At 40.0% G+C, this 24,669-nt stretch overlaps 1 protein-coding gene across 7 annotated transcripts in view; it reads left to right on the forward strand.

Annotated features, from left to right (window-relative positions):
• The window catches only part of PTK2 (protein tyrosine kinase 2), a 235,663-nt gene that overhangs the window by 80,913 nt on the left and 130,081 nt on the right, over positions 1 to 24,669 (forward strand). For all 7 annotated transcript variants that reach the window (XM_046642323.1, XM_046642322.1, XM_046642318.1 and 4 more), the window contains 2 exons: positions 6,665 to 6,744; positions 8,753 to 8,815. In XM_046642323.1, the coding sequence (XP_046498279.1) occupies positions 6,665 to 6,744; positions 8,753 to 8,815 (143 nt within the window). The remainder of the gene's footprint in view (positions 1 to 6,664; positions 6,745 to 8,752; positions 8,816 to 24,669) is intronic.

Consider the following 24,669-nt stretch of genomic DNA (forward strand, 5'->3'; position numbering starts at 1 on the left):
TTTGTTGTTGATCAATCTTTCTTTTATTTTTATTCCAATTTTTTATTTTTAGAAGTTTTTATTCAGATAATTGTGTTATCAGAAGTGGATTCCTTCATCTGTATTTTCTTACCTTAAAGCTTTCTGTCAGTTAAAACATTTCGAAATGGCAGCTCCAAGTGGGAAGTTCTAGATTAAAACCTGACATTTCAATGTGGGAATTATCAGCTGTCCTTTTCCAGAAAGAAGGTAAAATCAAATATAAGTCTAAGCCTGACTTATTAGAAGTACATTTTCTGTACTTCTTTAATAGATTTAATAATGTACATTTCTTCTTTTTCCACTCCAGTATATTTTTGATGATTCAAGAAGTGCTCATGTTATTGAAGACTTAGATAAACTGTTGTATTTCTACTATTCAACCCATATTTCTTGATCATCCTTCTGCCTTAGAAATGGGAAGGCAGAAATGGTCATTTTCTAACGGTTTACTGTTCCCTGTTGATATTTTAAATTTGCCTTGAATCCATCTCAGGAGACTCTTACTTTGGTAGGAATACTCCTGTCTTAGGGGTCCCCAAAACCACCCTCAAGCTCAGTCATTCATTAGACGGGTTTACAGGACTCAGAGGTTGTTATATTTGTAGTTATAGTTTGTTATGGCAAAAGGATACAAAGGAAAATCAGGAAAGGGAAAAGGTACATGGGTCGACGTCCAGAGGAAACTAGGTGGAAGCTTCTAGGTGTCCCCTTCCAGGGGAGTCACAAGGGACATGCTTAATTCCTCCAGCAGTGATGTGTGACAGCGTCACCAATGGGTCACCAGCCTAGTGCTCCCACTTGAGGTTTGGGTGTTTAAGGCTTTTGGGGGGTCAGTCTCATAGGCATACAACACCTGTGTGACCTCACGTATTCAAGCTCCAGGCCCCAGAGAGAAAGCAGATGTTCATCACGATCACATTGTTCACGTAAACTACCGGGTCGCACTAATACGATGTGGGCCAAGGCTGCAAGTGTGCAAAAGCACTCTCATCAGAAAGAGCTTTGCAGGAGTTCAGTTTCAGGAGGCTGAAGGCCAGTCATGAACACAGGCCTTTTTTGGGAATGTGCAGTTTGAGCAACCCAGGCCTGCTGAGTTAACATTTTCCTACGTAACTCCCCTTTCCTTTCCTGGACTGAAATAATTTCTACTCAGTTGTCATCTCTTAATTTTAAGTGACGTTTTCTGTGTAAAGCCTTCCATAGCACCTGTACATTTCCCATATAACATGTACATTTTTCAAATATTTTAAAATTAGTTTTATTAAAGTATAATATTACATACAATAAAGTCACCAATTTTAATGTACAGTTCAGTGAGTTCTGACAAATGTGTATAGTTAAGCAATTTCCATCACAGTCATGATAGAGTACATTATAATAAAAACAGGGCAACTGACACTGGCTCAGTACTATTAAGCAGACTGCAGCCATAGTCAGATTTCACCAGTTTTTACACGACTTATGTGTGTGTATGTAGCTCCATGCAACTTTATCACGGGTGTAGATGCGTGTAAATACCACCATTACCAAGTCACAGAACTGTCCGGTCAACACAAAGAAACTCCCTGTTCCTTTATCGTCACACCCTCCCCGTCCCAAACCCCTGGCAGCCATTGAGCTGTTCTCTCCACATTGTGACTGTTGTCATCTGTTGTCCCCACCAATAGAGTGTGCATTCAGTGAGAAGAAACATAAAGTCTATCTTCTTCACCATTGTATCCCCAACACAGTAAGACGTAGGCTTTCGGTGCTTCATTTATGCTGTTGAATGGCTTAGTAGTGAGCACTGAGTTTTAATGCTAATGCTCTGATATTCAGAATTTTGGATGAGATTTGTTAGAAGTCAAGAAAAAAATCCAAGAAATGCTTTGGAATTTGAGAAATCAGTTTGGTGGTGTGTGTGTGAACACTCAACATCAACTCTTCTTTTAAGAAATTGATAGGATTCTGCATCACATCTAGTATGATTTGTGGTTACCTTTCTCTTATAAATGGACAAAAAAAAAGAAACAGTAGAAACACTTGTTGTACAGGTTTTCTAGCTCTAGTCTTCTTCTGTGGTCTATTCTCAATGTAAAATTCTGAGCAATCCTTTTCAAGTGAAAGTTCACCCACTGTTACGTCTCTAAGTTCCATGTGTATGTTTTATTCACTGCTCTATGCTGGCACATGGTAGACATTCAGTAAATATTTGTTGAATGAATCAATGAATGAATAACTATTCAATGCTATGTTAAATGACATTGAATTGTGGAAAAAGTATATGACTCATTAAAATAGTATAATACTTTATATGTTTTTATAGCTTAAGTATACAAGAGAAAAATTAAGTTGTTTTAATTGAGAGCTGCCGTTGAGTTCCTTCATATACGGATATTCCACTCTGATCTGACGAAACTCAGGGAGGAGTTTGACAGTTGAGCCGGCGAGGCTCTGAGAGTTAAATTACTGCCTTGGCTCACTCAGGATATATATATTCAGTCAGTTTCATATTTGTCTGCCCTTAGCCCATCTGCCTTACACACACTACCGAGGACTTTTGGGTTTAGTTGAGAAATCTATGTAGCTGACATAATATTCAGAAAAGACCAAAACAAAGCATATTCTAAAGCAATGAGTTGGCATATAGAATAAATTAGGGAATAATTTAGGATTAATACTTTCTGTTAGAGATGTGAGCAGTTTTTATATTAAAACCCGTGCTTAGTTCTATTGCAGAGTGAGATGAAAAAACTCATGAATATAAATACAGTACTTGCCCACAGAGGGAAATGCAAATATATCCTATTTTTTAAGTAGGAAAGTGATATCAGCATGGAAACAAATTAATTTTAAAAAACAAAAACAGTTTTCAGAGGTCTTTTCTTGAAATACTCTTGCAAATTTACTAGACCTGGAGTTAATAAACAGTAGTAATCCATGATGTAAAGAGAGACTAGAACACGATGACAATGGTAAACGAGGCGGGAGGTGCGTGTGCAGCCATTCTGTTAGACCTGGGGGATCCCAGGGTAATGAGTTGTGGTTCCCAATCTTCATTAATCTTCCTTGTAGTAGCGAATGTCTAAACTGTGAAAGAGTTCACAAGAAGATATAAGTACACACGGAAAGCTGAGTTGTAGGGATCACCAGACAGATCTGGTTTTTGAGTCCTAACTTTAACACTTGCTGTGTGATCTTGGGCAAATGAACCTTTCTGATCTTTATGTATACAATAGGACAACTAAAACCTACCTTGAAGAGTTACTGTAAAGTTTATAAGTAATGTCTTTAAAACACTTAGCGTAGTACCTGCCCATGGTAGAGAGTCCTTAAATCATAGGGAATTCCTTTGCTATCATCTTCATTCTTTTTAGGCTTTTTCTAAGGCTGTAATTTGAGCATAATGGTGGTGTCCAATCACAGTGATGCTGTGAGGATTAAATGAGATATTGCCATAAATCTGCCTGACATGGTGCTGCATATATTTACTTCAGGCAATTATATATACATACACACACTTCAGTGCTCAATAAATTGCATTTATTTCACAAATGAAAGCAATAAATCCTGCTAGGAGTTGGTAGGACATGAAAGGTAGTCAAGAAATGTTTTATGAAAGAAATGAACACTGAGTATAAAGAAACTTGAGTCTTGCAGAAAAATGCCTGAGCACAGCATCAGGATGTGAACGTGCAGAGTGGTTTCACAGAACACTGTGTCTTGAGCCTGGATGACAGGGAGAGGTGCTGGACCATCAGGCAACTCCAGTGGGGTTTGTCTTTGTCCTCCCACAGAGGGAAGCTGCCCCAGGGCTTGCGGTGAGGATGAGGGGAGTTGTGGTGGCTTGTTCCATCTTGGATCAGTGCACTTCAGTGTACATCCACCGCTTCAGACCATGAATGGATTTCAGACCATGGTCATAACAGCTCTGAGAGTCAAGAGTAGTACATTGTTGCTGTAGCAAAAATAACTCTCAGAACTTTTAAGTCATGTTCGTAAATAAGGGGATTAAATAAGGGGATAAAGATTCTTAATTTCTCCTTTTTTCATCTTTGCAACTAATATGAATTTGGATTTGATGAATGAAATAAAGCATGTGATTACATTTTCCCACCTGTGAATAGTGTTTAAAAATTATCTTTAAAACAATTTTGTAATGATGCATTTTCCTCAACATATAATTGGTGTTCTGCTGTGGTTTCTTTGAAGTCTGCACTAAATCATAAACTAAGATCCACCGAATGTTTCAGTCGGAACGACTGTGGTATTTCTTTAACTCATATAAATATGTCTTGATTTATCTTGTGTGCCTTTATTTTTGTGTTCAATAATAAATCTACTTATGATGTAAAAACTTAGTTTTTAAATTTGGATTTATTTTTTGCTATATAGGAGAAAGAGCCAGTTAAAGTGTAAACAAAATGATTCTAGAATTAAATCTTTGTACTTAATTTAGTGGATTGAGTAATTCAGCGCAGAAAATAAAGCAAAGGGTTTGAGAGGGAATGGTGTTTAGATCAAAAATAGGCGATGGTTGTCCACTGCCAGGTGGGTGGTCATTGCTCCTACCGTAAGAGAAGGAATGAGTAGATGAGTACACGTGCACCTCAGATTATAGATTTTTTTTTTTTTTGAGGAAGATTATCCCTGAGCTAACATCCGTGCCCATCTTCCTCTGCTTTATATGTGGAGCACCTACCACAGTGTGGCTTGATAAGCAGTGTGTAGGTCCATGCCTGGGATCCGAACTGGTGAACCCCAGGCTGCCAAAGGGAAGCGTGCAAACCCAACCTCTACGCCACCAGGCCGGCTCTTTGGGTTATAGATTTTTGGTACATTAAAGAGCATATTCACATCTGAAGACTTTTATTTTCTCTGTAAAGAGAGATGTGGCAGGTTGACTGGAGAAAGTATGAATCACTGTGTTCACAAACTTCCTAGGCAAGCATTGTTGAATTTCCAGACAGTTTCAACTGACTCTTCAAAGTCTGTCATCGTGAATTTAAAGTGAAGCTTATACTATAGTTTCTCCAGTTGCCTGGCAGTAACCGTGGAGAAGGAGGTGTGTGGTTTGTTTCAGTATATGTTGGTTTTGTCCGGCAATTAAAGTAAAGGGATAATGGGAGATTGGGGAGTTGGGAGTCTTTGCAGGGGAAGGTCTGAATGGTGAACTATCCAACCTAAGGTAGGCAGAGTAATTAACTGGGGAGTAGAAACCTTTTGAGCGGCTCTGGTGGTCAAGTGGTTAAGAGTTGGCGCTCTTACTCCCAGAGCCTGAGTTTGTTTCCTAGTCAGGGAACCACACCACCCGTATGTTGAATGTCATACTGTGGTGGCTGCTTGTCACTGTGATGCTGAAAGCTATGCCAACAGTATTTGAGATCCCAGCAGGGTCACTCATGGTGGACAGGTTTCAGTGGAGCTTCCAGACTAGACAGACTAGGAAGGATGTGGCTACCTGTTTCCCAAAAGCTTGGCCATGTCAACCTTATGAATAGCAGCAGAGCATTGTCTGATAACGGCACCAGAAGGGGAGAGGGTGGCCAAAAAGACCAGGCAGGGCTCAGCTCTGCTGTCCACGGCTGCTAGGAGTCAGGATCTACTCGATGGCAGTAACAACAACAACCAATTTCTTGAGCAAGTGAACTGACAGGCTAGGAGGTAATAGTTGAAGATCAGGATCTTTGGAATTTTTTCCAGGGCAGAGGTCAACACACTTTTTCTGTTAAGGGCCAGAGAGTAAGTATTTTAGGGTTGAGGACAAGAGGCAAAATCAAGAGTATTATGAAACACTTACATAACAAGAGACAAGACTAATGTCCACAAAGTTTTGTATATATTAGTTAACTGCAGGTTTTTGTGATAAGGTCTACTAATGAGAAGAATGGAGTTCCTTTTTGGGGGAGAGGTAACATTTCAGTTAATTGAGGTTCAAAATGAGTGCTCCTGTCATCAAAACCAGCTGCAGATGTTGATCTGGCAGTGCTGATCTATAAGGAGATGTTATGTATTTCATCTTCGAAAGTGTCTTCACACTGAATAGGTGCTCTCAGATACGGATACCAGCCCGTGAGTTAGTTTAGTTGAGCATAATCATTGCTTAGAAGACATTTATGGAATTCTATTCTATAGAATAATTCTTCTCTTTAGATTAGACTTTAAGTATTTTATGAACTTGCAGATTAATCACTTACAGTAGATGGGTGGAAGCACTTCAGTTGCAGAGTTAAATGGATTTTGGAATATGTAAATTTTCTTTGCCATTGCCTTGAGGTCCAAAAAATGCTACTGGGACTGAAATTTGAGTTCAAAAAATATGTGCATTACAAATTTACATGGAATGGAGCCCTCTCTCCTTGTTTTCACTTGTGACAGTGTGGGAGGGGTATAGAGCAGCTTGACAGTCTTGTGATTCAGTGGTAGCTGTTTCTTAAAGTCCCATGGAAATGCTCATAGATTGTATCAGCTCTTCTTAGTAGGGAACCATTTTATTTCTTTAAATAATTTTTAGCATTACTCATTTTTATATCCAGCATCTAGCATAACTACTGACAGTGTGTCAAAGTGTGCAGAAGGCACCCAGTAAACAGTTAGCGAGTGAATAAGTCTAACCTGTGTTCCTTTAAAGCAGCTTTGTTTTTCCCATTCCTTTTTATTGTAGGTGAAGAGTGATTATATGTTAGAGATAGCTGATCAAGTGGACCAGGACATTGCTTTGAAGTTGGGTTGTCTAGAAATACGGTAAGGTGCTAACTATACATTGACGTCTTTATTCATCGATGTTTTCATTATTTTTGGAAATTATCCAAATATTTTCATTTTCCTTACAAAGATTATCAATAAAATTTGAGTAAAAATTTGAGAAGATTCTGAACTAGGTTGACATTGCTAATTTTGGAAATCTTAAGAGTCTTTTAAAATGATATTTCATTATATTTAAAATGGAATGATTTATAAGAGTGTAAGTATGTAAGAAAATATAAGACAGCACTCTCCAGTAGAAACTTCTGTAATGATGGAAATATTCTGTATTTGTGTGATCTCACATGCTAGTCACTAGCCAGAGGTGGATACTAAGTACTTAAATGTGCCTAGTGCACATTAATTTAAATTTAAACATAAATAGGCACATGAGACTAGTGGCCACTATGTTGGACAAAACAGATTTAAAGGAATGGAAATCTGAGAATATGTTTCTTACTTCTGATAACGTTTGTCACTGTTTGTCATATATTATTTTAAATATATTTTAAATTTTGAATAAAAGAATATTTTACCTTTGTCAGGGATAATTTTAATTAAAATTACATTGGGTTGCTAGTTTAAGATGAGTTGGTTAAACTAGCTAAAATTTGATTATGTATACTTAAAACAGTTACCAATAATTTTCCCTGGAGATACTATTTTTTATGTTGCATAAAGCTATTAAGTAACAGTTCCTACAAGGACCCAAAGATTATTAAGTATAACTCAACTCTTCATTAACACTGGTTTTCACTCTTAAGTCTGTCCCTCTCACTGGTCTCTTCATGTTCCTACCACCTCTCTTGGCCCTCTTCACAGTTCTAGCTTGGAAAGCATCCTTGGACATTCTATTCCTATTACAAACAGTACTGTAATGTATTACCTGGAAAAGCAGTCGGGAAGCGTGAGCTCCGATGTGAATGGCAGTGGTTCCGCTCCTGGTTCTAAATGACTTTTTCCTCCTTCCCAGTCTAGACTCTCCCACGTTATGTTTATCCCTCTCCTCTTCACCTTTGTTCAGTGTCACTGATTCAAGTCTTGGACTCTGAAGGAAAAGCCTGACAAATTAAGGACCCCTTCAAAGCCCCCGACACATGAATAGAAAGCAAGCGAACAAATTAAGTGACTCTTTTGGGCTCTTTTTTACTTTTCATCTAAATCTAGTACATTCCATTTTAAGTAGGCCAAAGAAAAACGTCAAACAAATTTAAAAAGCAAAACTAGTATTCATATTATTCCAGACAGATTTGAAACAAAGTCTTGTTGACTGTGCATTCTCCTATAAAATTACATCAGATGATTTGTAATATCCGTGTATCCCAGAGCAGCTGAATCCAGACCTTGTTCTTTTGTGAGATGCTGTGTACATGCAGAGAGAATCCCACCCACTCGTGGCAGGTTTTGTAGAGAAAGGACTTGGTTCCACTAAGACCTGAAACTGCCTGAACATGTAATTTGGAGTAAAAAGGTAAAATGCAGGCTGTAAACGTTCAGAATGGTAGGCAGCACCTGTTCCCCAGCAGCCTGGCAGCTCCGTCATGGGGCCGGGCCTGCTGTGATTCCTGTTACCTATCCGACACAGGTGCGCCTCCACAGGAGGAGGTGTGGGCCACACCTGGCCACAGCAGCGGTCCCATGTCCCTATAGCTGTTCTGCTCGTCTGTGCTGTCTCTTGAGAAAAGATGCAGTACGACACAGCAAATGTAGCTCTTCTCTTTTAGAACTGGAATCTTGTTTCTTACCTTTACAAAAAGCCAGACCTGCTTCAGGTTAAAAGGGAAAATGAGAGTGTTAAATAGAAACAAGATCTGTGTTAACTGACTTATGTTTCATTGAGATGTAGGAATAATGCTGTGAATCACATTCTTTCTGTTTTCATAATTTATCTGAATGTTTGTGGCTGAGCCACAAAGTAGTTAAGTCGCCCCCCCTTGCAGTTTTTATCATTTAACAGCATAGGCCTTCCTTATGCGTAGATGTAAATTTGTGTCTTCCCTGGTTTTAGGCGATCGTACTGGGAGATGCGGGGCAATGCACTGGAGAAGAAGTCTAACTATGAAGTGTTAGAGTGAGTATGACGCGCCCTAAGCTGCACCTGCAAGTATTCAGAGCCGAATGTTCTGCCAGCTGTAGTGTTTATCAGTTTATCTTTACTTAAATTAAATAGTAAATCTGAAACACTGCCATTTCTAAAACTTTTATATCTGGAAGAGGGGGAGTCTTATTAAGAAAAGATTTCTTGATGACATTAGTTGTATAAGCAAAATTTAAATTTGTTGATAAATGTCTTAAGGCTCATAATGTCTGTGGTATGTTAATACATACAAAATAAACTTTTTTATCTATGTAGATTTAATCATTGGGATGAAAGTTTCACTTCTAATTTATGCTGAACTATAGAGTTGCCTATAAATTGCCTAGAAATTATTAGTTATATTCTCTTTATGATCTTACTATGGAATTTTTTTCTTAGTGAAAAAAAGTGGGGATGTGGGAGTTATTTGTTGCTCATGTATCAGAAAATTTAGAATAACTGAAAACTTTTCCAATAATGAAATTAATTTGTCTATTAGACTGTCATATTAGGTTGTTTTAAATGTAGATAAGCCAAGCTAGAGCTTATGTCTTGGGAGGCTAGAAGTTCTGCTCTTCATCTTTCGGTAACTGATTTAGCAAAAGAGAGTCGATATTTGTTATATCCTAGTAAAAGCCAGTTTTATTTTTATTAGCAGTGGTGCAACTGTTTGCCAGCACTTTCTTTTCTGACCATATTGTTCCTGAAGTCCTTGTGCTTGTTGGAATACGTTGGTATAGTAAAGTGAAAGATTATCCATAGCTGCTCTCCTGTAGTAGAGACTCCATGTGGCCTTGGGTTTTATTTGGACTTTCTAGGTCAGCCCAACTACTACCACACTGTGAAAGTTTAATATCCCACCATTTTGAAAACAAGATTTTGCAGAGGAGTTATGGTCATTTAAAAATAAAACTAGAAATAAATATTTTTGGAAATTTGTTATAAAGCAGGTACAGCTATTTGAAATAATAACTGGTGGTAGTAGCTATGACGGTTACTTTTTGTAATTACATGAGCCTCCTTTGTGCCAAGTTGTGACGAGTGAATGAGTGCGACCTAGGCAGTCTGTCCTGTCAGTATGCGGAAGGCTGATCCGTCACTTGACTTCCGAGGGCGATATGCTGGGATAGCACAGACTCTTGACGGTGCCCAGCACATGATGGACACTCCCCAAATGCTTATGATTGTCTGTTTATGAACATACCTATCGTGTTTACTGTGTCTCGTAACGGGTTAGATAAGGACAAAAAGGAATTGGTTGGAGTTGAACGAAAAATTTTAGAGATCAACTAGGAAATGTTACTAGGTAGAGTTACTTTAAGTAGAATTTCCCTGCCCTTCACTTGATGGCATGGAAGTAATGAAAGCATTAATTAAAAAAAAGAAGCAAAACAAAACTAACATTCACTGTGGTTTAGATTTTTGTTTAAAATTGACACATTCTTCAGCGTGAAAGACTCTTCTTAGTGCTTAAAATGTAGATGACCAGAATTGAAGGAACCCTTGAGGGTCTTGTCTTAGATGAATACTAGATCTGACCTCAGTTCAAAAGCAGGTTCAGGAAAAACAAGAGTAGTTTTCCCTGTTTGCTTATTTGGTTGATTCTCTTTTCCTTTTCCATTTATTTCTTTAGTCATTAGTTCATTTAACAAACATTATTGAGCATCTGCTGAGCCCTTGGCAGCTAAAGTTGGAGATTCAGAAATTAATAATACAAAATTTTCATCAGGAACCTAACAGCTAGAAGGGAGACTCTCAGAAGTAAAATTAAGCAAAATTATAAAATAATGTACTATGGACTAAAGTAGAAGTTTCTAGAGGGTGTGTACCTGATGTCCGCCATGGTTTCATGGGGAGGTGTTGTCCACCTCTGAGTCTCAGAGGAGCGTGGGCAGATGGAGGTTACTGAGCATGTGCCGAGCCGACAGGGGAACAGAGATCCGTATTTGCGACGGCACCTGAAATGATCAGATAACGGCTGGAAGACCAAAAGTTTGTTGTGGATAGAACAACTTGCCCGTAGGGGACGAGAGGAGTGTGTGTGTTCAGGGGCCGCATCCTGAACAGTCTCCTACCATCTCATATGGTCTCCAGGACTTGGTCCTTGAGCACTGCTGACTCATGGAACTATTTTAAGCAGGACAGTGGTATGAGGAGATTTGTTTGAGAATTCCATGTTCTTGAGATTGGAATTTTATTAAAGAAGGCTAAAAATGGAAGCAGGGAACCAAGAAATCATTGCATCTCTCCTTTTCATTTAAGAAAGAATGTGGCTCTGTCGTAGGCACCATAGCAGTGGCCGTGGGATGGAGATTACCTGAGTCAGAGTCTCCATGGCCAGCTGGCTGGTGAAATTTGGGTGAAGAAGGCAAGGGAGGAGGAATCCAAGGACTCTTGGTTTTCCGTCCTGGGCCAGTGGGGATGTCAGTCACACAAGCAGTTGCATGCTTGAAGGGGAAGAGGATAAGTTGTTTGGGGCTGTTGATTTTCAGTTCTGAGGGAACATTTGTGTCTTTTAAATGAAAAAGGAAGGAGAAATGTTGGTTTATTTCATATGTTGTAAATCGCTAATACCAACAGCCTTAAAAATCTCTGATAGTAACAAATGCTTAGATCTTGGTTTCTAATATCATTCTTAAATTAAAGGAACCAGGGCTCCTTGGGAAAAGGCCTGATTTGAGGGAGGGGAGGGAGAATATTAGATGAGGCTAGAGCATCTTGTAGTGCCAGAAAAGAGGAAGTGCTCAAAAAACCAAACAGTGAGGCTCTGTCAAAGCATCGCAAGAGCCAACTGAAGGAGCTCCCAGTGACTAATCTGGGACAATGCGAGCAACAATGAATAACACAGTCTTAGATTATAGCCCAGAGTGTGGAGTAAATATCCGTGAGTCCATACTAATATAAATAAGCAGAAGTGACAAATTCCCATACAGAATAACTCCAAACAATTTATGTAGTTATGACCCCGAAGGAGGCAGGGCATAAAATCCCACCCTTAAAGTATGGGCCGTACTTGGTGACTTGTTTCTAAAGAATGGAAAGTGGGTGTGGGGAGAAAGTACCTTGACATTGGAGAAATCTGACAGAGACCACCTTACCCTGCTGAGCCAGGTCGGCATCAACAGTGATAAGGCACGATGGAATGTACCCTTGATGTGATCTGTTGAGAATGATGCTTCACCTCTATTCACTTCTTCCCAGAAACCCATAACTCCCATCTAATCATGAGAAAAGCAGATAATTTCCAGTTGAGAGACATTTTACAAAATTGGACCAGACTAGTACTCTTGAAAACTGTCAACATCATCAAAAACAAGGAAAGTCAGAGAAACTGACACAGCCAAGAGGAGCCTAAGGAGATGTGATGATTAAATTGGATCCTGAAACAGAAAAATGATGATAGGGAAAAATTAATAAAATGTGAATAAAGTATAGAGTATATTAGTAATAATATCCTAATATTGATTTACTAGTTGTGACAGATATACCATAGTAATGCAAGATATTAACAATAGGGAAACCTGGGTGGGGAGTATTCGAGGATCTCTCTGTACTATCTTTGCACTTTTTCTGTAAAGTCTAAGACTATTGTAAAATAAAAAGTTTATCTCAATTGAAAAAAATGATAAGAGAACTGAGGAGGCAAAAAGCCAGCAGATAGTTAGAGATGACGATCTAAAAAGGTCCAGTCGGTGGTGAGTAGTTCTGTGAAGTCAGAAGAGGAGTGCTAGGTCAGTGACCTGGATTATGAATCACCTCGCAGAGTCAGAGTGACAGGGTGCCAGGAACACCTGTGCTCATCCTCAGGGTCGCTGTGGAAGCCTGTCTTGTTGCAGGGACTGGGGAGGAAGAATGATGTGAATTGTATTCTGCCCTGTGTCTGTGAGAGGCCAAGGGAGGAATGTGAAAGACAGTGTCTGTGTGAGAGCCAGGGGTGTCACAGAAATGAAGTGAGCCAGATGTACTCTAAAAGGGGACAGGGTTACAGGAAAATGGGTGTCGGAATGAAATCTCCATTGACAATGCAGCAAGAACAGGCAGGTATCCATCAAGGTGGGGTGGTGGATGGTGTGTTTGGAGAGAGGAGGATGTTTTTGAAATGAGAGTCAAAAATTGCATTAAAGTTGGTGTAAATTTGGCTTATTTTTAGAAATTACAGAAATGGAGGCAACAGGAGAATAGACATATGGGGGAGGACAAATTGGGGTATTAATCAGTGCCTCCAAAACCTCAGAGTTTCCGTGGGGGTCAGTGAAATGGAGCATGTGGGAATTAACCATACATCAGTAAGGGCTTGCGGTGGTTATTACCTGCAAATAGGAGAAATAGGTACAGCGTGATTTTGTCAGTTAAACACATCTTCCTAGAGGGTATGAATGAAAAGTTGAATCCTCTGTTGTTTTGAAGTGGCTGTTTTGTTTTAGTTCTTATATATTTATGATATTTAAATTAAGTAAACATGATAGTTGAGGAAGAGAAGGGGGAATTTGAGACTTGCATTTCCCTGATACTCCGCTGCTCATTTTGCTGCACCTTCTTTCTCAATTCCTATGCCTTTGCCTCACTGTAGTGGTTCTTTGTCATTGTATAAATTGTGTGAACTCGCACATTTGTGTGAGGTGAGAGGTGGACTCATAGAGCGGGCTCTACAGCAGAGCATCTGGGTTCTAGTCCCAGTTACACCCTTGACTAGCTCTTCTGCTTATTGACCTTGGCTTAGCAAAGTTCTCGATGTCTGTTTCTAAATCTGTAAAGTGGGGGTGGTGCCTATGTGCGTATTGGGTTGATGTGGGGAGTTAAGGGAGATAATCCATGTCAAGAGCTTAATATTACTGTCCAACACTGAATAAATGTTGCCCATAATTATCATTGTAATCATTATCCAGAGGAGAGAATGATTGTCAGTCATAATAAAAACCAAATTGTGTAGAGTTTTTTCAGAGTATTTTTATTTATTTTTTTGGTGAGGAAGATTAGCCCTGAGCTAACATCTGTTGCTAATCTTCCTCTTTTTTTTGCTTGAGGAAGATTAGCCCTGAGCTAACATTTGTGCCAGTCTTCCTCTACTTTATATATGGGATGCCGCCACAGCATGGCTGACAAGTGGCTTAGGCTTGCACCCTGGATCTGAACCCACAAACCTGGGCCGCTGAAGCAGAGTGCATTAAACTTAACCACTAGGCCACAGGGCGGGCCCCTCGAAGAGTATTTTTTTTTTTTTTTTTAAAGATTTTATTATTTTCTTTTTCTCCCCAAAGCCCCCCGGTACATAGTTGTATATTCTTCGTTGTGGGTTCTTCTAGTTGTGGCATGTGGGACGCTGCCTCAGCGTGGTCTGATGAGCAGTGCCATGTCCGTGCCCAGGATTCGAACCAACGAAACACTGGGCTGCCTGCAGCGGAGCGCGCGAACTTAACCACTCGGCCACCGGGCCAGCCCCCTCGAAGAGTATTTTTAAGAAAAAAATCATATAAAAGAATATCAGAGTTCATCTATTAACTAAATTTTGAGCCCTTTTAAAATAATTTTTAATGTCTTTGTTTAGAAGGATAATAACACCTTCTAGCTGAGAAAATTGAGACCTCCCTGTCACATAGGGAGGAATCTTCCAATCGCATCAGCGAGTGTTAACCACCTGCAGTCTTTGTAAATATTCTTAGAGCCCCCTTTTTAGTACACGTGTGCCAATGAAATATGTAGTTTAATATACAAGTAACGACACTAGGCGTGCATCCTGCTTTTTTATTCAACCTTATGCTGAAGAGATGTTTCCATGTGACTAAATATAAATATACATTAGCATATTATTCCATCAAATTGATATATAATACCGCATTTGATCAGTCACCTAATGGGAGACGTTCAGGTTAATAACAATTATAAGGCACTGTTGCCATTTTTTTTGTTGTTTGTTGTTGCCTGATAGGCCACGAATAGCTTGTTTTATTCACATTAGTTTGATTACTCTCAATATTAAACACCTTTCCAGATATGGGACATTTTCTGTTCCTTTTGTAAATTGGCTGTAGTTTCGTCAGTTTTCCAATGTATTTATGTTTTCTTAATTTAATACTGAGGTCTTTGTCACGTTAACCCTGTTTGTAATATATGTCCTGTATGTTCTTTCCTGTTTTGTCTTTGTCCTTCAGCTATGATTATACGGCTTTTCATCATACAGAAGTTTTTCTTTTGTTAATGTAGTAAAATCTATCCGTTATTTTCATTTTGGTTCTTGAGTTTTAAGATGTGATGTTTTTTCTAAAACTTGTGTGGATTCATTTATATTTTTACATTCCAAAATGTGTAGGTTTTTCTTTTTTCTTTTTTTTTTCTTTTTGTTTTGTTGTTGTTGTTTTCTGAGGAAGACTGGCCCTGAGCTAACATCTGTGCCCATCTTCCTCTGCTTGATATGTGGGACGCCTACCACAGCATGGCTTGCCAAGCGGTGTCATGTCCGCACCTGGGATCCGAACTGGCGAACCCCGGGCCACTGAAGTGGAATGTGCACACTTAACCGCTGCGCTACCGGGCCAGCCCCTAGGTTTTTCTTAATGTTATCTTTTTAAATTAACTTTTAGCTTAGTTGCATTATGATCAGAAAGAGTGGTCTGTGCGGTAAGAACTTCTTTGGCTTTTGTTGAGACTTTCTGTGTAAACTAGTGTAAGATCATTTCCCTCCAGTATCTTATGATAAAATTTCAAGCATACAAAAAGTTGAAAGAATTGTGCAGTGAACACGTGTATTTCTACCCCCTAGATTCTGCAAGTATTAACATTTTGGTATGCAGTCCTGTGTTACTTTAACAATGGGGGTGTGTTCTGAGAAAGGTGTTGTTAGCTGATTCCATCATTGTGCAGACATCACAGAGTGCACTTACGCAAACCTAGATGGTGCAGCCTACTACACACGTTGGCTAGATGGTACTAACCTTATGGGACCATCATCGTGCAGTTCATCGTTGACCAAAATGTTATCATGTGGTACGTGACTGTATTTGCTGTATGTGATCAGTTTTTATAAATGTTTTAGTGTGGTTTAAAAAATATATTTTCTTTTTTTTTTTTTTTTTAAAGATTTTTTTATTCTGTCCTTTTTCTCCCCAAAGCCCCCCGGTACATAGTTGTGTATTCTTCGTTGTGGGTTCCTCTAGTTGTGGCATGTGGGACGCTGCCTCAGCGTGGTCTGACGAGCAGTGCCATGTCCGCGCCCAGGATTCGAACCGACGAAACACTGGGCCGCCTGCAGCGGAGCGCGCGAACTTAACCACTCGGCCACGGGGCCAGCCCCTAAAAAATATATTTTCTAATCGAGCTTGTTAATTGTCTTTACTGGTATTTTTTCTCTTGACATATCAATAATTAAGAGAGGTGTGTATCTCCCTCTATGATAGTGGCTTTGCTACTTTTTCTTGTAGGTCTATTAATTTTTGCTTTATATTTTCAAGTTTTTAAATTAAACATCCAAACAGAATGCTTATGTCTTCTTGGTAAATTGAATCTTCTGTCTTTATTTAGAGATCCTCGGTATGCCTGATAATATTTTTTTGTTTTGGGTTTTTTTTGGTCTTAAAGTCTGTTTTGCCTTCTTTAGGTTAGCATTGGCCTAGTTTATATTTTCCATTTCTTACTTTTAATTTTTTTATGTCTTTATACTTTTTAAGGTGTGTTCTCTTATAAATTTCATAGAGCTGGATTTCTTAAATCCAGTTTGCTAAATCTTTTTAATTGATAGAGTTAATACATTTATATTTATTAGGATGAACAATGTATTAATTTATTTGGACTGGCTTGTGTTATCTTTATTTCTACCGTCTTTCTTTTTTTCTTAAATTTTTTTGATTTTTGGGTTAGGTTTGTGTATATGTATGGTTTGGTTTGGGGGTTTTTTTTCTTAGTTGGTTTTCTTATTCCAAGTTTTATTCTCTAATGATTTGGAAGTCTATAAAGTATTTCTGTTCTTTTATTAGTTACCCTTGCATTTTAATTTTCTGTGTCAACTTAACCAAACCTAGATTTTAAAATTACCTTCCTGCTCTCTTAAACAACACAAGGACTTTGGGACATCCCACCTCTCCCCGTCTCCTTCCAAATTACTTGCCATTTCCCCCATTATTTTAGTTCTTTCTTTACTTAAACCCCAAATATTAGATACTGTTATTATTTTATACAGACATTGTTTTTTGGCTATCCCTGCATGTTTATTGTGTTCCTGCTTAGACATTCTTTTCCTTTTCCTTCAAATATGTTATTCAGATTGTTGCATTTCCTCTGCTCTCTAGAGAGAACATTCCGTTATGGCTGTCGTCAGGTCTCTCTTGATGCATCTTTGGGTTGCTCCTTCTATTAAGATCAGCTCCTTATTTTTGGTCTTTTCTGGTTTCACCCACGTCTTAGACTTGGATTTCTTTTTATAAAATCCAGCTTGGAACAAGATGTGCTTCTTGATTCTGCGGATTCACATTTTTCATCTGGAAAGTGTCTGCCGTTCTCTTTGTCAACTGGATATACTTTTCGACCTTTGTATTTGTTAACATCTTTCATATTTTCCATCTCTACTTCTCTCTGCGGCATTGTGTGTATAGTTTCTCTGGGTTTGTCTTCTAAATCCTTAATTCCCCCTTACGTAGTGCCTTTCTGTCGTACCTTGTCCATTCAGTTTTTCATTTCCCCATTTACATTTTTCACTTCTAGAAGTTCCATTTTTTGTAATGTCATCTGCTTTTCATTCCTGGTAACCTCTTGTTGCATGCTCATATGTGGTTGTGGGGTTTACTTCTTCTAGCTTTTCACGCACAGTTTTATGTTCTGTATCTGACAGTGACTTTGGGGCACCGAACTGTGTCAATCTGCTGTTACTCTGACTCTCAAGCCCCCAGGTGGCTTGAATCCAAGCCTGGTGGCCCAAGATAGAACGCACAGGGCTCCAGAGGGGCTTCACTTGTGCTGCTGTGGCTTCTGACGAGAGCCAGGGAATGGCACAGATCCAGCCTCCCTCAGGTGCGAGCTCAGGGCCCGAGTGCCAGGTGCATCATCCCACCTTTCAGGCAGCCTCGGGTCCAAGTCCCCGAGCAGGTTTGCGCAGCCACCAGCCCCGGTGCTTGTCCCCCCAGACTGAAGGGGGTGTGGGACAGGGTCCTTCAGACCTGCCTGTTTATCCCTGTGTTGGTTAAACAGTCTTTGCTCCAGCTCAGCCTCTCTTCTAGTATCAGATTTCTTTTTCTTAAAGTATATTATTTAGAAGTTCTTTCATATATGTCTTTTGGTGATAAAATTCTGCTTTTGTCATCTTGTAATTTTCTTTATTTTACCCTTGTTTTTGAGAGAGAGCTTTACTCCATTAACAATTCTAGATTGTTACAGTTTCTCAATAGTTTAAAGCTATTCCCTCGGTTCTGTCTTCCACCGCATCTGTTGAAAAGGCTGCTGCCAGGGCTTTAAAAGTGGTGCAGGCTGAGAGGATAGTCTGGCCCTGCAGGTGTTATGGCTGTCCTGTGCAGGAGCCTGGCAGCCTAGGGCCTCTGGGCAGGGGGCAGGGCGTGGGGGGCTCAGCATTACTGTGTCCTACTGCTTTTTATTAGGAACTTGGAGTCATTTAGAAATTTACTTATTTCCTCAGTACAGAAAAGAATTATACATGAATGCAGAATATTACTTGTTCATTATCAGTTTTTCATGGTTCTCTTTTTCCTTGGTAATAAGGAGAAAAATTATGAAATAGTCCTTATAGTTGCTTAGTTTCTACCAGAAAATTTAAAGACAGTCGCAGTTATTTACAGCCTAAAGAAGAATATCCCTTCAACTTTACCACATTTCAAAATAGCTATTTTGAATTATGCTAAAAATAATCAGTCTCAACTTTTGAGAGAGGGAAAAGGACTGTCTAGAAACCTCTGTATTTTTCTTTTTTTAAACCACCTAAACCTGGGTAGAACCAACAGATCTTTTCCGTAGGCAGAGGGGAAGTAATGGCAGTGAATTCCCCTGGCCCTGGAACTTCAGCCAGTCCTCAGGGCTCCCACTACCAGAGAACAAACTGGAGTGGAACACACGAGACTGTCAGTGACATCTTTTGTAAATCAGAGGCAAGGGAGGAGAAGAAGGAGCTGTCACAGGAGGTCAGATCAGATATTTAAGAAAAATATTTGTCATCAAGCTTAAAAATAGCATTGCTGATGGCAAATTAAACCAAAAAGCCAATAATACAGTATTAAAATTACAGTTCCTAATGTGATATTGCAGAAGGAAGAATCTTATGTACCAATGATTCTTCTCCAAGCTACAGAACCACAGTGTGAAATTATTTTAAATGAACCACTGACTTTTTAATTCTGCTCATTTCCTTATCAAGTGGTTTGCCTTTTTGAGAAATTCATTTTTAATCATCTTTACGTGTAATGTATTTTGCTGTAGTTTGTATAACTCTCTCTCCTCTACTAGGATGTGAGCTACATCAGTGTAGGGGACTTCTCGGTATTCCCAGCACTTAGCAGAGTATCTGACATTTATTAGGTATTCCCTAAATATTTCTTGAATGAATAAATTTGTGATTTAAAATTAGCCTAGGCTAATTATGGTTTTGTATTATTTTCATGTTTTTCATTGTCTGTCTTGTCAATAGTAATCCAGTACTTTCTTTAGATGCTTATAATAATATATCAAAGAAAGGTATGCTGATGGATTTTGCACAAATTGACAGTGGTACTAAGATAGAAGGTCCTTTCTCTTTCATACACATCAATTCCCAGGCAGTCGGTGTTTTTCATCACCAGGGTGCCAGGCCCCTTTAATCTTGCCATTCCATCATTTGTAGCATGCCTCCTCATGGCCTAGGATGGGTGCTGGACCATAGCCATCACATTTGTATTCCAGCCCCAAGAAGGAGGGAGAGATGGACATTCCACAGCGCTCTCCCCCGTGAAGAACACAAATGTGTATATAGTGCATTCCCTTTGTGAAACATTGGCCGAGACATAGTCACGTGACCACACCTAGCTACAAGAGAGGAATGCAGTACTGTACCTGGCCAGAAGACAACTTTTCATTATCCAGCATGAAGGAGAAAATATCATTAAGGAGCGAATAGAAATCTCTATTGCACATAGAGAATTTTAATGCTTACCAGTTTTTAAGAGGCTTAAAGGATCATTTAGAGGTTAAAGTACCTCAGTGGTATTTTTAAATTGAAGATACTCAATTCTGAGAGTTTTGGGGTGAGGATAAGATAGGGATACTGCATGAAAGCACACCGTTTAGTTATATTTTAATGTCAGTTTTGGTTGCTTTTTCACTTGGGCTTTAAATCTTTGAGGAATTGTGTCTACAATGTATTAAACAAAGCCAACAGACAAGGCCAGAGTCTTCTCAGAAGTATTGCTGAAGGAGAAATGTTTATCCTTGACGTAAGAATTCACTTACAATAAGCTTAATTACTTTTTAATATGTAAATGAAGCCTATTCCAGCCTCAGGCCTCTAGAAGTCTCCTGTGTTAGGGGTTTGTGGACGTGAACACACATGTGCAGGCCAAGGCTGCGGGCTGGGAGTATCCAGGCAGCCCCTGAGTGCGTGCAGAGAGCTCATTGTGGCGCACAGGGGAGCCCAGGTGGCAGGGACAGCTGCGGTGCTGAGAACTGCTGGGCCAGGCGCCCTCCCACACCCGGTGGAGCGAGCACCGCCCTTTGGCCCTCTCGCCTGGACCGCTCTGAAGGGCAAGTGTGGTGTGAAAGGGGATTGCAAGGAAGTGACAGTCATCAGCGCTGAGACGTGGAAGGCAAAGCTTTGAGGCTGAACAAAAGGGAAAGAGAAGGAAGGCCCCCCAGTCAGCAGAGGTCTAAATATTTCACTCGAAGGACAGAGGTAAATTAAACATTAATTTAGAAATCTGGTTAAAGTTAGCACATGTATGATTTTAAGTCCCAGAAACCCTGCCTCTCACCAAGGGAATGTCTCGGTTTTGAGAGTGTGTTATCTGACGGCACTTCGTGCTCTTGCACAGTCAGCTGTTCACAGTAGCGTTTCTGCCCCTAGTCTAATGTGGGGCCGCTGTGAGTGAGTGAGTACAGCCTTGCTCTCTTGGAAGCTTCAAACCACGATGATTTGAATCTTAGAGACTAGACGATAGAAACTCTTTTTGCTAATCCTGAGAGAAAGTAGGAAGAATAGTAATTAGAACCTGTCTGCTGCCTACGGACAGGCAGCCGCAGCCCAGGACTCCTTGTCTGCCTCAGCTCCCCGCTGTGACATCTGCTGCCGTGCTGCTGCCGTGTCGTGGTGGGATGCCCTCCTCGCCCTCTCCGGGCCTCCCTCCCAGGCTTGCTGAGCGGTCCGCAGGAAGCCTGTGTGGTTGTCCCTGTAGTAGCTGAGCCCCTGTGCCCAGCATCCATCCGTCTCACCAACTCCTGCCCTTACTGAGGAGCCTTTGGGCCCATAGCACTGAGCCCTAGAGAGTCAGGGGCCCGAAGTCCTACGTTCATTGCTGTAGCCCAGCGCTGCCCAGTGCTGCTGTCTGCAGTGGTGGGAGTGTTCTGTCTGCCCCAGCCAGCACAGTAGCCACTAGCCACATGAATCTGCTGAGTACTTGAAATGTGGCTGATGTGACTGGGAACCAGACTTTAATTTGATTTTAACCAATTTAAGTGCAGATAGCTTCATGTGGCTGCTGTAGTGGACAGTACAGCTCACACCTAATATTAGTGTCTTAGCAGTTGTGCAAGGGTTAAAAAGGCTCCTTTGAACTCATTTGGGAATCTAACAACCTAATGCTTGGGTTTGAGTGTTGAGGTTTGACAGTATTCTAAAAGCTTTATATAAGCTAGATTTTTGTCAAATGCGTTTACAGGAGTTTAGAATCTACCCTTTGACAATTATTTATATAGTAAAGAATTGCCTCATGACAAAGGCCAGTAGTTGTGTTTTGTTCACGCTGTGTCAGTAGTGTTTATTGTTTCATTCGCATTATCTCCCAGTTGTGGAGAGTTTGGGCTCAGAGGAGGTATAAGCCCCGTGGAGCTGAAGCTGAACCACTGCAGAGAAGAGTGCACGTCACAAGCCGGTCGGACTCCCAGCACGTGTGAAAGACGGGCCGCCTACACGCCGCTGCCTGGGTCCTGAGGGTTCACTTCAGGTGTCTGTTCTAGGCCCCCTCAGACTGTGAGCACAGCGCCTCAGGTGCTCCGCGGGGTTTCTCAGCATCCTCCACCAAGGAGCCTAAAGTAGATTGGCTTTTCTTGATTAAATTAATGGAAATGTGTCAAGGGTGGTGTTGCTGGTAAAGTTTTCCAATGATTTTGTGTACTTCAGCCTCATTTTTATTTTCTCATTTGCCAGATGTCCCATTTAAGAGAGTTCTAATGTATGGACAAATGTTAAAAATCCATTATTACTCAAAAGTAGTTGGAAAAAACTAAACTGCGTACTTGCTAAAGCATTAGTTGGCCTTAGGTTTTTTTTGTTCAAATGGGGTTGTCTTCACCTTGAAAGTAAAAGTAATACCTGGTAATAGGCTTTATTTTCACAAAGAAATATGTGCTCTCTCATTTTTTTGAAACATAACCTTCCTGGTCCATCGTTAATTTTCCCATTTGGGACAGAAATGAGTACAGTAAATTCTTTGCTTTCCACTTGACTAAGAAAAATAAATGTATAACTGGGTTGGCTAATGCCAACTGCCAGTCTCATAGTCAGGAAGAGGACATCTCCTTTCTCCTGCTCTTTTCCCTCATCCAAAGGCTTTCGTGGCCAGCTGCCTCCTTGAAATCCCTACTGGGCTGTGTACCTTGCTCAAATCCCCCACATGTCTGAAACAGACTCTTGGTAGCTGCCCCATAGCCACCCCCAGCCTTCTCCTTCTCGGTGCATGGCATCAGCACTCTGTCATCTCTGATCCCCGTTTCTCTCACATGTGTCCAGTCGTTCAGCACTCTGGGCTCTGTTTCCTAAACACCTCCTGAATCTCTCCGCTTCTCACTGCCACTGCTGCCCATCCTCCCACCCTCTCTTCCCTGGGCTCCTGAAAGAGCCTCCCTCCCACCTGCTCTTCCAGCTCGGATCCTCCCCTCGCCCCCACAGTGTGTTCAGCTAATGGCAGAATCAAGTCATGCCTCCCTCTGCGCAGAACAGTGGCAGTCAGGCATGTGGATCAAACTCTCACCAGACAGTAGGGGCATCTGTAGTATTTCTGGAGGAAAGGAAACTACACCCTTAGAGTTCTGGGGACTTACATTCTTATTTCATCCTTAGCACCGCCGCGTGCAGTAGGAATTAGCATTCCTATTTTACGAATAGATGGGCTGAGGTTTACAAGTGTTAAGTAATAGCCGAATCCATCTTATGGCAAAGCCAAGATTCCAGTCCAGAACTCTGATAGGAAAATAAAGTGCTTTTTAAAAAATTATGGAATAGTTGCCGGAAAAGGAAAGAAGGGAAGAAAATGCTCAGGAATAGTGCCTTAAAGATTCTCAGGTGTTTTTCTTTTATGTGCTTATTTTACTACTTCCCATAGTGGCTGGCACCAAAATTCCTGAAATGCAAAGTCCCTGACTTTTTAGGAGGCAACAAGAAAGGGAAGAACTTGGGTGGACACTTCTCCGTCTTCATATCCTCTAATCAGAGTAAATGATGCAGCTCTGAAAAGATAAGGAAGTTACAAACGAAAGGGTTTGTGTGGTTAGAAAAATAAGTGGAAAAACCAGGATTATGAATTCACTCACAGGTAAAAGCAGAAAACAGTATGTTATAGAAACCGAGAAAGAATTTTATAAGGATGTAGCGAGCATAGTAATAACAGAATAAAAAAGGAGAACCAAGACCAATTTTGGATTTAGCAAGGAGTTCATTGGGTTAGGTATTAACTAGTAGTCAGATTGTAGAAAAGGGAATGAAAATGTTTGGATATAAGATCAGCCATGGTAAACTCAGACACAATTTCTGTGGTTTTTTTAGAATGCCAGCTTTCAGTTATAGATGAAGTCACTTGTTTTGTTATTTTTTTATACTTTAGTTTATTGTTTCCTTATGTAATTCTGAAAACATACCTGTATTTTGCTTTTCTCCTTAGTCCTTTTTTATTTTCCATGTGTCTCCTGACATTCCTTAATGTCTAGAAAGGCTTTATTTCATTTTACCAGTGCACGATTGCCATCTAGTGGCCAAAAACCTGGGTCACTTAGTACCCAAAGAAGAAAAAAAGAACGAGCCATCTTCCTATCTGTTTCCTTGGCCAAAGTGCATTGAGGCTCTTGATAATAATGAATAATTCTGTAGCCTGACCTAAAGAAAATCTCTCGATTTTCAGTAGTTCCACACTTACAACTTTTTGACCTTAGGCCAATCACTTAATTTCCCTCTTTTGTTTGCTGTGTGAGACTGAGATGATAAACCATCAATGGAATGAATCTTTTAATCAAAAAAGCTTGTTTTAAAAAATAGTCAGCTTTTAGGATTAATCCAAGACATTTTTTTTTTTAAACTTCCATGGTGTATCCCAAAGAGTTTCCTAATCAGGCCAGTCTACTCTCTCTACAAGTCTGCTCTCTCTACATGTCTGCTCTCTCTGCAACATTACCCAGTTGGAACTGATGTTGCAAGGCCAACCCTCAAGCAATGTTCAAAAAAGAGTTTATTTACACGTTGTAATTTTCAAAGAGGCAATATTATAGAAGAGTTTTCAACAATAAGGGTTAAAAAAAGACAAAAGACTTTCTACTTAAACCAGCTGGTATTGATGCTTTCTGCACATCTGGAAAATAATTTGTCCCACCCCTTCTGTGAATATGCTGGTGAATTGGAGCTTTGTTATACTTCCTTCCTGAATAATATATAGAAGAATAAATAATTTAAACTGCTTTTATAT

This window comes from Equus quagga, chromosome 16 (genome assembly GCF_021613505.1).
Source record: "Equus quagga isolate Etosha38 chromosome 16, UCLA_HA_Equagga_1.0, whole genome shotgun sequence".
NCBI classification, from domain to species: Eukaryota; Metazoa; Chordata; class Mammalia; order Perissodactyla; family Equidae; genus Equus; species Equus quagga.